The following is a 16,408-nucleotide window of genomic DNA, read 5'->3' on the forward strand; positions in this document are numbered from 1 at the left end:
CTTTTACTTTTGTTGTTGTTTGCTTTTCTGTGAACTGGCATTTGGATACTTTGGCCGGTAGAGGGAAGGCTTTTTCAACAGCTGTCCGTGGTGCTAGAATAGAACATGTATTCATGGAAGTTTCAGAATTACAAATTAGGACATAGAATTATCCCATGTTTACATTTTAGGAAGCAAAGAACACAGGAGTTATGCAATTTATACAAGATCATGTGGCTAGTTAGGGAAAATATTGCATTGGAAGGTTAGTGTTCTGATGATCAGTTAAGAGCTGTTTCAGAGCTATATTATATTGTATGTACTTACAGATCCCAATTCAAAACAATCTCCTACAAACAAAACAAAGCAAAACAAAACAAAACAAAACAAAACAAAACAAAACACAATCTCCATATTCCTGTCTGGGCAAATTTGGGCAAGTTTCTAATCTTTCTAAACCTCGAGTGCCTCTGGTATATAATAAAGATAATAATTTTTCTTTCATGGCTTTGTTAGGAGAATGAAATGGGAGAATTCATATAAAATGCCCATCATAGGACCTGGTGCATGGTAAGCTTAATAAGAGAAAGCTACTTCTGTTGCCATTATTGTTCTTTGTCAGTGGTCAGTATTTCAATTGCATCATAAAAGATGGACTGTCTTAGGAAGTTAGACAAAAAATTTATACTTTTTTTCCTTCTAAAAATATGTTTTGCACTTGAACCAATGTACATAGAGGGGAATAAACTTTAGCAGAACAATATTGATATATATTGAAGTCTGCCTGCATCTGATTCTCCCTTTTGCATTCTGGTAATATATGGCCCCTCAATTTCATTTCCTTTATCTTTCACAGATTTAAGTTTACTTCAGGGTTTCAGGAGAGAAGTAACTTCTCTTGAAAAGTATATAACCTGTGCAATAATTGTATGTACTGAAATACTTATAGGGAAGGAAGTCATAGCCTCAGCGTAGCTTCAGAATGATAGGAGTATCATCAAATATTTATTGGGCATATCATGTGGGCCAGGAACAGTGCTATGTATCGGAGATTCATAAGAGAACAAGACCACATCGTTCCTGCTCTCATGGCACTTACAGTATAACAGTAGAGACAGATATCAATGCAATGAAGTGTGATATATACTGCAATAGGAACTGTGCTTAGTGAGATAGCAATGCACAGCATGGGTACTTGGTCAAGACTTGAGGAATCAGAAACATTTCTCAGAGCATGCCCATAGCAGGTTATTTCGGCTTAAAAAATTATAATTGTGTCAGAATTTAGGTTTCTCATTTTGACTGTAGCAGTGTAATGAATTAGAATTCTAATCATCCACATGAGGTAATTAGAAAGCAAATTTATGGCAATGGGAAAGTATGTAAATTGGTGGGGATTGGCAGGGGAGTGACTGTTTTAGAGGACATTTTTGTTATGGTTCAATAAATTACAATTCTTATGACAAAGAAAAATGCAGCTAGTAATGCATATCTAATGCTTCTTTAAAATCCAGAGTTGAAAAAAAATTTGTGGATCAGTTGAGATTTAGAGACAAAAGGTAAACGCAGGAAAAATGTCAGTTAATGGTAGCAAAAGGAGTTTGAAATTAAATGTGGCTTTTACCAATACATCCAGGGACATGTGATGCTATGAGACAGTAAGTGGGTATACTAAGTGAAAAGATACATTAAATTAATGGTTAGTCTTAGATACTTTAGAGAATCTTGGCTTATTTTAAAATCCTGATTTAGAAAAGATGAATTAGAATGAGGAATGTGTGAGTTAGCTAAGGAGTTAAGTCAAGGCTAAGTCAAGACATGTCAGAAATAGTTATTGACAATAAGGAGGCCAGAGAATACTTTGCGAATCTGGACATTTACAGAATGGCAGTTACCATGGCAGCTATCTTTAGGCATAAAGGAAAGTGTATTTTCAAGACTATTCTCAAATTCTCCTTAACAGCTGGGAGGAGTGAGTTATTCAAAGAAGTAATTCTAAACAAAAAAAATTAAAGCTGTACTGCTATTTTGAAAGGCATGGTCTGGAAATGGCTAGTCCATATGTCTGATGCTAACAGAATAATGGCATGAGTATGCTTAAAGATATAACAACAAATTTTGCTGGTTTTACTATAAGTGCCCCCTGAGAAGGATGGATCCAATTAAAAGGAGGGCCTATTCAGCAGCTGAGCATCTTGGGAATAGTCAATGGGGACAGCTGCTCTTCATAATAGAGGGCAAGGAATCTGGAGCTCTAGTAGAAAGAGGAGGGTGGGGACAAGTCAGCAAAATGGTAGAAGCAAGATGAAAAAAGTTGGCAAGCACAAGTCCCAGTAAGAAGCCACTGACTGGAGTATAGCCAGATGCACTTTTAAGAACAGGACTTCCTATGGACAATTTTCAGATCCTTGCATCTAAGGTGTGCTTTTCACTCTGCCTGCTCCCGCCAACATTTCTATCAAGTCTGCTTTGTACATGCATATATTTAATAATATATGTCATTTCTGTTTTCATTTTAAAAATATTTTATAATGAAAAATTTCAAGCATAATTACATGTAAGAGAATTATATATGAGTCTTTTTAAATTTTGGGGTATCACAAGAAAGAGGCTGTGTCCATACATAGGGTGAATATAACATGAAGGAACAACTGCAAGATACCAGAAATCAGTGAGACTAGAATGATCATAGACATTAAGTCCCCTGAGAAGCTGGATAAATATAGAGGTTGGCTTCCTGGATAAATACAGAGGTGGGCTTCAGAATTCTGTAGGGTGTGGAATAAAATATCAATCCAAGTGTACATATATCTCAGGAGTCTGGAAGGCCTTGCTAAGTTAGATAAATAAATATAAACCTCTGTTTATATTGATGGATCACATAATAACATGTAAACTTTGAGCCTGATTTTCCCTTACTCTCTTTGGCTCTGTAAATAGGCAGAAAGTAGAGGTGATGGGGGGAGATGTACGGAAAAGTAGTTGTATATCTAGGAAAGGATATTTTGTAGATGTAGACTAGAAAAATAAGACCTTATTTTTTTTGGTATGTAGCCTGAGGTCCTTGTCCTGAATTCCTTCTGAACTGCTTGCATTATTTTCTGAGTATATAAAAGTTTCTTTTGCTGGAGAAGGTAATATTTGCACAAGTGAAAGTATAGCTCCTCGGGATTTGATAATTATTTTTCCTTTCACTTGAACTTAAATCTATGTGAGAAGAATAAAGTGGAGATAAGATGGTTGTTTTACTTTATAATCTTGGTAAGCTTCTTTCAGAATATAAAGAAAAAGTTCCTCCATGCTCAAGATTATTAAGGAGAATTATGGCTGAATATGCTTTACACCACAGCTTTGTTATTGGTATTGGTATTTCTTTAGGAATGCCAGTAACAGATATGCCCAAATTAGTAAGGACTCTACATATAGACCTCACACTAGAGGAATTACAAAAATGAAATTTTCTTCTTTGAAAAGAATTTATTTGGGAAAAATACATTAAATTAGAAAAAATTATTTGAAATTTTTGCTCCATTTTCCTGATCACTTATAAATAATATATTAGTAATATAGGTTATTATTTCTGAATTTGAAAATGTAAAGACAAGAAAATAAAATAATAATAATTGACCTGAAGAAGTCCTAAATACACAAATAAATGCCCAAATTTGATTCAACTTTTCAAATGGAGATTTATTTGAATGATAATAATGAGTGACATTATTTTGTAGCCATATCTGGAATTCCCCAATTTTCTTCTGGTTCTTCAAGCTTGTATTTCTCTTAGTTTTAAATGAAAAACTGTGATGTCTTGAAACTATTACTGTCAAATCTGGGCTTGTTAAACAAAATCTCAGGAAGTTCAGGATATCTTGGATGATCTCAAAAATGCAGTAAGAAATTTCACAGCTAGGTAATACTTCATATTTATCTGAATGGACTTAATTCTAATGTGTCACCTCTGACACAATCATATATATGGGTTGATTCTATCCTTCTTCCACTACATTCTTGGTCAAGTTTCCAATAAGATTTATGATGAGGAGACCTCCTTTTTCTTGTTAACACCTTGCACAAAATGTCTCATATAATTCTCTGTTAATGTATTAGCCTTATATATATATTCACACTTCAATTCTGAAGTTAAGTAAACAAGCCAGATACATGCTTCTTAGAAAATGGATTAGTCAAATTCCACTATTTTAACTTATTATTATTTTATTATGCTATCTTTGTGGTTTGTTTTCAAAGGATGAGTTAAATCTCATATATAGTATCCTAACTATAAGTAAAAAAAAAATGAGTGTATTATTTATGGGTCAAGTCTGGAGAACAAATCTATTTTTCTCCATTTTTATCATCTTTCGATAATTTTCAAAATCCGGAAAACTTTGAGCTAAAGACCTTTATGAATTCATCTGGACTTTACACTGGACTTAATACAAAAGGTGGAATATGTAATCTTTGCATTTTAAATCTAAGCATTGACTCCAAGTTGTCACAGGCTGAAACTTACGTATGTAGATACGATGCACATTTCTAGTGATGTCTTTTGGTTATAAAAGTAAAGTAACTTAGCAAAGATAAGGAGCAAAAATAAATTTACTTCTCTTTTTGATATTGGAATTTATAGTGGAAGCTTTCTCTTACCCTGTTTAGCAGGAAGTCCTCTACCTCAAATTACCTTGTGGATAGGGAAGTAGTGTGCTGACTTGTCCCTACTTTAGTTAGTCTTTGTGACTGCCATACACTAATTAGGTGGCCCACTATTGTACTGGCATTCTTGGTCCAGAGGTTAGGTCATTCTTGGTTTGGCAGTAATTTGTGTGGATGTAGTAGGAATCAAAGAGATCATTTTCCTCTGAGTTTCATGCTCAGCCTTGGCCATTCCACACTTGTGTGAACCTCCCTGCAGGGGCACAGCTCTTTAGCTGCAGTGCAGATCCTTGTCTGGACTAGAGGAGTTTTCCTCAGAGTCATACTCAGAAAAGGGGGCTACAAGCTTGTGTTCTCTGGGTTACATTGTTTAGTTTAAATTTGCAGCTATTCTTTTTTGTTAATGTTTTATTTATTTATTTATTTATTTATAAAGAGAGTGCAAGCAGGAGAGGAGCAGAGAGAGAGAGGGAGACACAGACTCTGAAGCAGGCCCCAGGATCTGAGGTGTCAGCACAGAGCCCTATGCGGGCTCGAACCCAGAAACTGTGAGATCACCACCTGAGCTGAAGTCCTATGCTTACAGACTAAGCCACCCCGGTGTGCCTACTGTTTCTATTTTTGTAATGTTTATTTATTTTTGAGAGGTGGAGAGAGAGAGAGAGAGAGAGAGGCAGAGAGAGGGAGACAGAGGATCTGAAGAGCATCTATGCTGAAGTAGAGATCCTGATTCAGGCCTTGAACTCATGAACCATGAGATCATGACCTGAGCCGAAGTCAGACCCTAAACTGACTGAGCCACCCAGGAGTCCCTGTGCCTGCATCAGGAGGAGATTTCAGCCAGAGCTACCTGCTCTGTGAAAACTGGACTTTCCCAGGAGAATCCAGGCTCTGCATTAAGCTGCAGTCATCAGCCTAAATTCTTCTTTCCCTCATGGGGCCCTTAGTGACATTTCTGCCAATAAATCTCTCATTGGGGATTATCCTGTCGGTCAGAAATTCTAAAAATATTTAGTTGCAAAAGAACAGGCTTTGAGGTTTCACTCCATTTGTTATCAACAGACTCCTCTCTTAGGGAGCAGCTGTTTCTTCTCAAGGACATAAGAAAGTATAACTATTTCAAGGAAATAAAAGAAAGAAAAATCCTCTGTCAATGTGTACCTACTTGTCATTAACTTACACACCTAAGATGGAACAAGCTAGTGATTCTTCCCCCAACAAGAAGGTATTCTAGGGTGACTTGTACTGTCTTCCTGTAGACAGAATGGCAAGCATTTTCAAAGATCAGTTCCTTTTGTTAAAATTTCACCTAACCAGTATTTTCCTCCAAAAATTAGAATAAATAGTAGCTATTTTTAAGTAAGCACATTCTATATGCTAACAGCTATGTACTATTTTACATAAATTATCTTATTTAACCCTTAAAACAATCCTGTGTGATATTATTTTATTTTTATTTTGCCATTTTGAAGTTAAGAAAATGAGACCCAGAGAGATCAAGCAACTTGCTCAGAGTAACACAAAAGTAACAAAAGTCTGTCTGACTCAGAAGCTAGTATTTTCCCACTATACCTAACAAATGCAAGTCCATGCTGGAAAAATACGCATCTGATATACACTTATAAGTAATTGCATACTATACTTCTAGCTGGATTAAAAAAAATAGCTCACCTGCCCTCTCCCAAAAGATCAAATTCAATATCTCTGAGAATGAGAACAGATTTCAGTGTGTGTGGTTGAGTAATGAAAGTGTCTGCAATCCACATTAATTACAGTCTGTAAGAAATAATATAATGTGTATCTTAAAATATGCTTAATGGGAATTGCCTACCTTAAAAATATATCCCATTTATAACTTCTTCAGTTGTTAGTTTCAGAGTTTTAGCACTTTATATATAAAATACTGTGTTACCCTTTCTGATGATTGAAAAGCCACATTAATGATGATTTTCAGTCTAAATATTATCATTAAAATGCTTAAAGTTTATTGTATAAATAATATTCAACTAATGATTCTATATAGAGTTTAAGACAACCATCGAATCTGATGAAAAAAGAATTTTAAATTCAGCCAATTCAATACATAGACCACATATATATTTTAAAATTAGAGAAAAAGTTGTTTTTCTTTTTTTTTTCCAAAGTTGTTTTTCAAAAACAAACTAAATGTTTTTATATTCCCAGCCCTCTTGCTGGTACACTGCAGGATGACTGTATGTGAAATGTTGTGTCTATTTTGGAGCTTGCTGCCTCTCCATGGACTCTTTCTTAACCCAGAGTGCTGACCTTAGCATTTCTTCTTTTTTCTGCTAATAGTCTTTCCACTCAAATTAAGTCATCCAGTCTTTGTTATCTGCCAGAAAAGTTTGTCTACTGGGAAAGAATTCCAGGACTCTGACCAAGTTTTGCTGGCCCTCTCACATGTGCTTCACGGAGCCATCTTCATCCTGTGTTCAAATTGTTGCTGCTTTTCCTACTTCTTCCCTTCCTGTATCTTTTGCAGTTGAAATTGATTTTGACTGCCTTGGCTTTCCCATTGGAAGGAGACTTTTTCCTACATTATAGGTAAAAAATTATTGGGAAAAAACAGGTATGCTAATGGGTCTTTTTATGCCTTATTAACTGTACATCCTCATAATAACAGTTTTTGAGCTGAATATACCAGAGAGTGAAGAAGCACACTGACCTTGTAGCCCATGACTTCAGATTCGTTGGCTAATGGTCTGACAGGTTCCCAGCCAAGAGAAAGTTGAGAACCTTGCTGTTCCCACCTGAGATTGCTAGGTGCTTGACTAGGGGCTGCAAAATAAAAAGTGAAAGTGAACTGATAAGGAGTCTTAACTACATTTCTTCACTTAAATCTTTGTATTTCAGTCTTTTCTTGTGTTTAGTAGTTGGCTGACACCATAGGCTTCTTTCCAGCTGGAGTCAGATAAGGAAGGTTTTTGCTCCAGGAGTGTCATTTTAATGGCTACTCTACTGAGCTTTTGAACCAGAATCCTTTTATTTTCTTTCTGTGTCAAAATTGCTTGGCCTTGTTTCACAGGAAGATAACCTTTATCTACTGTGAATACAAAATTTTTTGAGCTAGATTTGGAATTCAGATCTAAGCATTGAAGCAAGACTAAGAATCAAAACTCCCCTTTAGCTCTCTTTATTATGTATCTCACATGGCTTTCAGAAATGTTAACAGATATATCCCCTTTTGTCTGAAACAAACAAAAAGCCCAGGTCACTTACGGGATTTCTTGGTGGTTGCACTCACTTCACTGCTAGGTGGCCCATATCCAGCACCATTATAAGCCCTCACTCTGAAGTGATATAAAGTATTTCCTTCTAATCCTGTTAGAATGACAGATGACTCATTTCCTCTAGTTTTGACTGTTTCTGCTGCATCTTCTTGTTCCATGTCTTTCCGATAACTGACCTGTCAACAAATTATTACATGACAGATTAACTTTGAAGTTTCTCCTATGATTGTGATTGTTTGATTTTTTTCTTTTTTGATGTTTTCTCAAAACATTAACAGGTGTTACTAATGAGGCAAAAATCAGTCAGTCATTGCCTGATCTGTGTCTGTGTGCATCTTAGCAGTACTCAACAGAGCCACAAAAGGTGCTATCTTCTAGCTTGGTAGCATGAATTGCTTGGAAAGAGTCAAAAACACATCCTGACATTAAGGAAAAATTATTCAAAGAAACTGAAGAAGTGCTTTTCCCTCATAAGTTATCAGAAACTTTACCTTTCAAAGCCATGGGGCTTTGAATGAATTATTTGAGAAATCGACATGAACAGTATTTCCTCCTGGGCCCCACATAAAGATGAATCATACAAGCTGTATTTTTTTTTAATGTTTTATTTTATTTTTGAGACAGAGAGAGAGACAGAGCATGAATGGGGGAGGGTCAGAGAGAGAGGGAGACACAGAATCTGAAACAGGCCCCGGGCTATGATCTGTCAGCACAGAGCCCGACACGGGGCTCAAACTCACAGACTGTGAGATCATGACCCAAGCTGAAGTCGGACGCTCAACTGATGGAGCCACCCAGGTGCCCCTAAGCTGTATGGGTTTAATAACACTCATGGTACTTGGGAGTGGTCTAAATGTAGAGAAGTCACATTGCTAGGATCTGGGAGGGAGGCAGAAATGACCTTTCCTGACTATAAGTTTGTGGTGGCTGCTTTTGTACCAAACTTAATTTCTTTGTGACTTTGTCTTGTCTTTATATACCTAAAGCTTAACGCTGTTTCAGACCTTAGAGCATAACCATGTAGAAGTAGATAAAAGGGTAGTTTTTATTTCTCTACTTACTTACTATGGTAAAAGTAATAGAACAGTAGTGCTTTTTTCCCCTATTCATTACTGTGGTGAAAGAAGTGGATCACTGCACCCATTTCATGCTTCTTGAAGTGCTTTGTCTACTGTAGAGGCTAGAAAGCCAAACACCATATTTTCCAGATGTTCTTTCAGCTAAGGGTGCTGCCATACATTGTGGGCAGCAAGGGGTTTGTTATTTGAAATATTCTGGAGCATGCCAAAGACTACCATTTCCATCTGTAGCCATAGGAAGTCATTATAGGCTCTCATCTCTGAGGAAAAAACATTTGAGTCGCCATATCAAATTAAAAGGTCTTTACCAGCCTAGGTGCTGGCTGAAGGCAAAGGGAATAAGAAATGGGTAGAGGAAGAAGGAAGTTATAAATTGTAACTGCAATTTTATTAAATGAAGACTATAATAGCCATACTTTCTTCCATGTACTGTTTTGTATATACATATTAAATGACTTGGGCCCCTTATTTCTTGTGATATTTTATATAGTGTTGTACATAGGTAACTTTCTAATATAGTTCATTAGAGGAAGAATAAACTTTCACCCTGACACGGACAGATTTGAATCTTGTTTGGGGAAAGGGTACATATATTTTCATTTGTAAAAGCTATATTTGTTGGGGCACCTGGGTGGCTCAGTCGGTTGTGTCTGACTTCAGCTCAAGTCATGATCTCACAGTTCGTGGGTTTGAACCACACATGGGCCACTGTGCTGACAGTACAGAGCCTGTATTGGAGTCTCTCTCTCCCTCTCTCTCTGCCCCTCCCCAGCTTGTACTCTCTCTCTAAAAAATAAATAAATAAACGTTTAAAATTTTTAAAAAGCTACATTTGTACCATATCAGTTTGGAATATGGTTGTTGCTTATTGTTACTTTTTAGGGTTGTTGAATGTGGAAAATGATGTGTATGTATGTTGAGTAACCAAAGGGATATGGTACATTAGTGTTCAACATCCATTTCCTCTCGTTCCAGTTGTCTTCCTGTACTGAAGAGGATGGAGAGCTAAAAATACTATTTTTAAGACTCCTTTGTAGTTAGGATTCAATGTGTTTTAACTTCAGCCAGTCAGATGAATATGCCTGGCATTTGAAAATAAAAGTGAGATGGAGATTGAACTTCTGCTTCTTCTTTTCTGCTGGTAAGCACATTAAGGGAGTCATTACTTATCCTCCACTCCCTGCCCCTCCAGGCAGCATTAATAAGTGATTCATTGTCTAACCATCAGCTTTGTTAGTCAAGAAGTAGGGCGCAGGATGTTTATTTCATTGGTACAAATCGTAGTTGGCATGGTGGGATTCTGGAACCGGCAACAGTAGCAGAGCTCTCCAGATCACAGCCGCTTCCTGAATGTGGCACCATCCTGATTATAGAGGCTTCCTTAACCATGGTAGTGGAGTGTGCTTCTGGGGCTGGTGGCTTAAAAGACATCTTCCTTTGTGTTGATTCTATAGTTTGACTTTAAGAGTCATTCTTGGTCTTTCAAGTCACCCTGGAGTCTATTAATTTAACTTGATAAGTTAGTAAAGCATTTAATTACTATAATAAAGTACCTCTTAAACTATTTAGAGTAGTTTAGTCCTTTGGGACTAAAACTGTCTGATACATTTACACAGATCTTGTATATCTATGTATATATCTATCTCTCTATTTTTTTTAAAGCCTAAAAAGATAATTGCATTCTTATTTCTCATCCCTGTCTCTTCACAGATTTGAACTGACTGAACTTCAAATATCTGTTTGATTAAAGCTATTTGATTAAAGCTGGACTCCTCTAAAATCCTATCTTTTATATGATGATGGACTCATTATTCCCAATTCTGAGAACTAGCTTATCTTGCTTGGTGTTTGAGAATATTTTAACTGAATAAATCTAAGTTATTTTCAAACTGCAAAATTGGCTGAGATGTTGTTGGATGAGCAGACTCTTTCCTTTCCAGTGGTATATCTGATTCTTGCTTTTCTATTTTAATTTACTTTAATTGGGTAGATTATTTTAAATTGATTAAATATACGTACTTGAGGGAGATGAGTATGGTCAAATTTGACAAATTTTGATACAGATTTGATACAGATTTCAACTATAAATTTTGGAATTCTAAATATTGAATGTTTAATGTTCCGATTAATCACCCTAAAATAAAGCATCCTAAGTGACAGATAAAATGTTTCTTAAGTAACTGAATGTGAAAAAAACAGAAATTCTTCTTGCATCAGCTAAACTTAGAGTGTATTCTGAAGTATGCATCAAGTAAAACATGTTCTTGCTGAAAAAAAAATAACTTTAACTAAGGGTACTTGTTTAAAACAAAGAATATTAGGGGGGGTAGGTGAAATAAGTGAAGGGATTAAGAGTACACTTATTGTGATGAGCACTGAGTAATGATGTATGAAACTGTTGAATCACTATATTGTACACCTGAAACTAACATAACACTGTATGTTAACTATACTAGGTTTAAAATAAAAAGCTTAATAAAAAAGCACCAAAAAAAAAAAAAATAAAACCTATAGAGAAACCTAAAAAAAAAAGCATACATTCTCTTTCTATCATGTTTAAAAAACAGGAATAGGAGGAGTTGTTACTTTCACAGTGAAATGATAATTATTTTCCTTTATTTATTTATTTTTTTGATGGGAAAAAGGGCAAAACAAAACCAAAAAATATTTGGAGTTTACCATTATGCTTCTCTCATGATTCTTAAGTTAGAGTGGAGGTAATGTAGTATTCACAAGTCACACACACCTTCTAAAGTTGAAATTTCTTTATTTGATTTCTTTCTCCATGATTCGATTTCCACCCTGATGATAGATTTCATCAACCCATAAACTTTGAACTCCAAATGAGATCATTTGAAACATTAGGTTAAAAGCGTTAAAAAAGATATAAATATCACAAACCAGAAGTAAAGATAACTGACTATTTTGCCAACTTCAGATAATTGTCTTTTGTGTGTGTGTGTGTGTATCTCTCCCTATATTTTCATTACATATATTGAATATTGTTATATACCTATAACTGTATGTCCTACTTTTGTTTTCTAACATTATAGCTACATATACATATACATATTTTCTCACTTTTTCAAAGTAAAATTCTATCATATGTCTGTGTAAAATATTATTTTTAAAAAATGGTTATTTATTTATTTTTCAGAGAGAGACAGAGAGGGAGAGTCTGTGAGCAGGGGAGGGACAGATTGAGAGGGAGAGAGAATCCTAGGCAGGCTCCATGCTGTCAGCACAGAGCCTGATGAGGGGCTCAAACTCACAATGAGATCATGACCTGAGCTGAGATCAAGAGTCAGACACTTAACTGACTAAGCCACCCAGGTGCCCCTGTGTACCAAATATTTAACCATTGTCCTATTGTGGAACATTTGGGTAGTTTCCAACTGATGCTCTTTTAATCAAAGTATTGCCATGAATGTCTTCATCTGTATTGATTTCTGCATACTGGATTAATTCCCCAGAATAGAATCCCACATAGGAGATTATGGGGTGTAAAGATATGAAAAATGTTGTGTTTTTTGATACATAAAATGTCACACTCATTTTCAAATAGTTTGTACAAATTTTCATTTCAAAAAAAAGTACATGAGTCTAAGAGATATACCATATTATTGTAAGCTCTAGGTAGATCATGGGATTGGGGCCAGAATGGCTATATTTGAAACTTACTTTTTTTATCTGTAAGCTGGATATAATGGAACAAATTACTTAACCACTGAATCTCTATATCCTTGTTTATAAAACAGGCAAAATACTATTTACCTCAGTTTTATGAATCGGTTTTAGATAGTTCCCTTGTTATCACTCAACTACTTGAAATATTTTTTTCTTGATGTTTTAATATTTATGATTTTTATTATTTGTAAGTCTACTAGTATCCTGTTTTTCAAATTCTTCATATTGTTTTGATTTTCTGATTTTGTCTCCCAAAAAATTTACTTAAAATTATAATAACATATGATATTATCAGTGATAAATAATTCTTATTATCTGACTCAGCCAATACCTGTAAGAGTGTACATTTGAGCCTAAATTTTCAGGATAGCTCTTCTTAGTAAATATCCATTTTTCCCCAAAGTTGGATCTCCAGGATAATTACAATTTTAACTATGCAGATAGTATATTTCATTTTTTTGATGTGATAGTTCTAAGATATTCATGTCACACACAATCCAGTTCTCTTACATAAAGTTGCAAGGCCTAAAATCCATGATTTTTGCCATTTGTAGTGTACAGTTACTGGGTGAATTGTGATTATATACAATTCACAAAATCAGTGAAGAAGTCTCCCTAATATTTTATCTTATCCTGATTTTTGCTAGCTTGTTAGATTTAAAAAAATACTTTTTTTTCTTAGTTCCAGTAGTCACTTATTTCTACATCATTAATTGCACTCGGTGATCACTGTTAATTCAATATTGTACTCCTTGAATGTAATAAACATAGCTCTATTTTGTGTTGTTACTTAATGTTGCAAAGAGTAATTGATTTTTTCACCTTTGAAAGTAACTTACTCTTTCTTCTAGGGAGTGTAGTTTTTTTGATTATGCATATTGAAATGTAAGTATTTTACTAGGACTTGAATTTTTAAAGATTATCAATTCTTCATTAAAATATTTTTTGAATATGTATTATTTATCAAGAACTGTCTGTAGGCAACTGGGATAATGGTGAGTCAAAAAAGCCTTTGAATTGGAAAAGAACTAGTGTAGACACAGGAGAGTGGTTGGAAGGCATTACCAGAGTCTGGGTAAGAAATAAGTGTAGCCTGAACAAGGGTTATAGTGGTGGATGTGGAGACACATAGGGAGTCAAGCAATATTTAGAAGATGAAATCAACAGACTTTGGTGATAGTTATGGGAATGCCAAAGAATGAGTTGTTAAGACTAATATTTCCTGAAACTCTGTGGAATATATTTTAGTTACTTCGATTTTGGACTATTTATTTTTTATTTTTATTTTCTTAGTTGTTGTTATTGCTTTTGCTCTATATATTCAGTCCTCTTAGCAGATATCTACTGCTTATGGACCAAATTTCTTTTGTCTTTCATGTCTGCCATCTTTTCTCTCACCTTAAAATTTCCTTATTCATTTACTTTGTATTCTGGGATAACTTCTCAAGTTTGTATTCTAAAGCACTGGTTTAAATATTTACTAGTATTAAATTTGCATTTTATTGTTTCTAATGAATATTTTATTTTAGTTACTTTGGTTTTTATTTTATTGCCTTCTTTTCATATTCTGGATCACTCTTTAAATACATAAGAAATATTCTTTTCTCATCATTATCTAGACTCGTTTAAAATTTTTCTTCTGATTTACAAGAAAATCTCTTATAGGGGAAGGAATTCATGCTGAACCTTATAATTTCTTTCTTTCTTTCAGAGAGTTTTCTTCTGCTTAATCATACCTGAATCTTACCTAACAGATCTTTAATGGTATTCTAAAAAGGAATTAAAATTTATTTGAAAGGGGAGACATCCATCTCTAAACTGTATAACCCAGACCAGTGGCCTATACTGTACAGGTAGATGCTAGGTTATCAGTGTTAGTACAAGCTTCCACTCCTGTTCTCCAAGCAACACAAAGAAATCTACTGAGGCCTGATCTGAGAGACAAAGCTTCATGTGTGTGACTTTATTTTGTTTCACTGAAGACAAAGATAAAGGGGAAGGGGCCCAGAGGTGATTTCATTCTTTGCTTGAACATTAGAAAATGGGATTTTGAGGCTGGGTCATTGCATAAAGATGAAAGGAAAGAAAAACCTAGAACATGCTACAAATATTTTTGTTTCATTTCCCTCATTGCAATTGCAATAAGGATTGTCTTTTTTTCTTATGGTTTCAGGTTACTTTAAGAGAAATCAAGAAAAGCTAGTTTTATATGTCTCAATTTAATTCATTGCCATTCCTAAATTCAAAAGTTGTAACTAATGTAAACTGAGAATGAGAAGGCAGACATTTCATTTCTAGGCTGCTTTCTCTAGTAATTCCTCACCTTCAGAGAAACTTTGAAACACTATGATCTTTTCCCTAATAATGCTTAAATTGCCTTTTACATTCCTCTTTTCTTATGTAACTCCTAATTTTAGCCATGTCCTTACTGAGAGCTTTAAATCTTATATATGAGGAACACACTTCCCATGGAAGATGAATTTGTTTCAGTCAGGAACGTCTCTGCTTGCCTCAATTTAGTTGATCTCCAGCTTCCTAATCTCCTGAGTTTAGCACTAGGGATAGTTATTAAATTGGCTATTTACAATCAATACTCTGAGATATGCTGGCAGTCGGTATTATTAGATTTCATACATAGTAGTTGCTTTGTGCCTAGCAGTAATTTTACTATAAAGGATGCAATTCAATGAATCAAATAATATAAATAAACAATGCTTAGTTAAACTTTTGAATATTTATGAGGCAGTTCAACAGTGATTAGAGGATATGAGGTGAGGAGGTTTAAATTCAGCAAGAACATAACAAAGAATATAATTTACTGAATAAATTTGTATTTATTTTTCCTAGAAACTGTTATTACTATCTAGAAATATACTAAAGAAGATTGGTTATAAATATAATTGAATTTGTTCTTAATGCATGTAGTTTAGTGCAGGTGTTTTACAAATGTTTGTTCTCTTCCCTTTACTCAAATGTTGTAAAATGCAGCATGTTGAATAATGAAAATTCTGGGAATATTTTATTATAACTAATGTGCATAAATATGTTTTGTGAGATGAGCTGTGAACATTATAGCCTCTTAATGCATACCAATTAAATGAAAAAACAAAAGTTTTGATATGAAAGTTAATATTTTTAGGTAGAATAATATAAATCTTTAAAAAATATATTATGTATTTAACCATACTATACGGTTTCCTCTATATAAGGTACTAGGAATGCAGAGTTTGGAGATGCATAGTTTTAATGTATGTATTAGAAAAGACAAAAAGCCAAAATACCCAAATAAACTAGAAAGATGGTTATGATAAAGATAGGAGCGGTATTCAATGTACTGAAAAAAAGTGCAAATAAAGAAAAAGGAAAAAAAAAACAAAGTTAATTCTTTGAAAAGACAAAAAAAAATTGTAAGCCTCTTTTGATCAGAGAAAGGGTGAGAGGGAGAGAGTAGAAAGAGGAGAGGATATACAAATTATTGATAGACACTAATACCACAGATCTTAGAGAGATATTAAAGACAATGATGGAAATAAATGGTGGCTCAGAAAAGTGGTCATGCAAATCTTGCCCTAGATGCGAATTGAAAAAAATTGGCAAGCATCCAAAAGAAGCCAGAAGCCAGAGGAGAGTTTACTCTTGAAACCTGAAAGTGCAACAGGTAAGTTACAGCTGTTTTGTTTGAAAATATGACTCTGGTGTCAGAATATGACTGCCCCCTTACCAGCTGGGGAAACAAAGGATGGAGTTGGATGCAGAAGG

At 34.6% G+C, this 16,408-nt stretch overlaps 1 protein-coding gene across 1 annotated transcript in view; it reads right to left on the reverse strand.

Annotated features, from left to right (window-relative positions):
- The window catches only part of CNTN5 (contactin 5), a 552,161-nt gene that overhangs the window by 5,958 nt on the left and 529,795 nt on the right, over window positions 1-16,408 (reverse strand). Inside the window, exons 20-21 of the mRNA XM_047879464.1 lie at window positions 7,873-8,059; window positions 7,319-7,431 (exon numbers count right to left, since the gene is read on the reverse strand). Of these exons, the coding sequence (XP_047735420.1) occupies window positions 7,319-7,431; window positions 7,873-8,059 (300 nt within the window). The remainder of the gene's footprint in view (window positions 1-7,318; window positions 7,432-7,872; window positions 8,060-16,408) is intronic.

Source organism: Prionailurus viverrinus, chromosome D1, assembly GCF_022837055.1.
Source record: "Prionailurus viverrinus isolate Anna chromosome D1, UM_Priviv_1.0, whole genome shotgun sequence".
Lineage (NCBI taxonomy): Eukaryota > Metazoa > Chordata > Mammalia > Carnivora > Felidae > Prionailurus > Prionailurus viverrinus.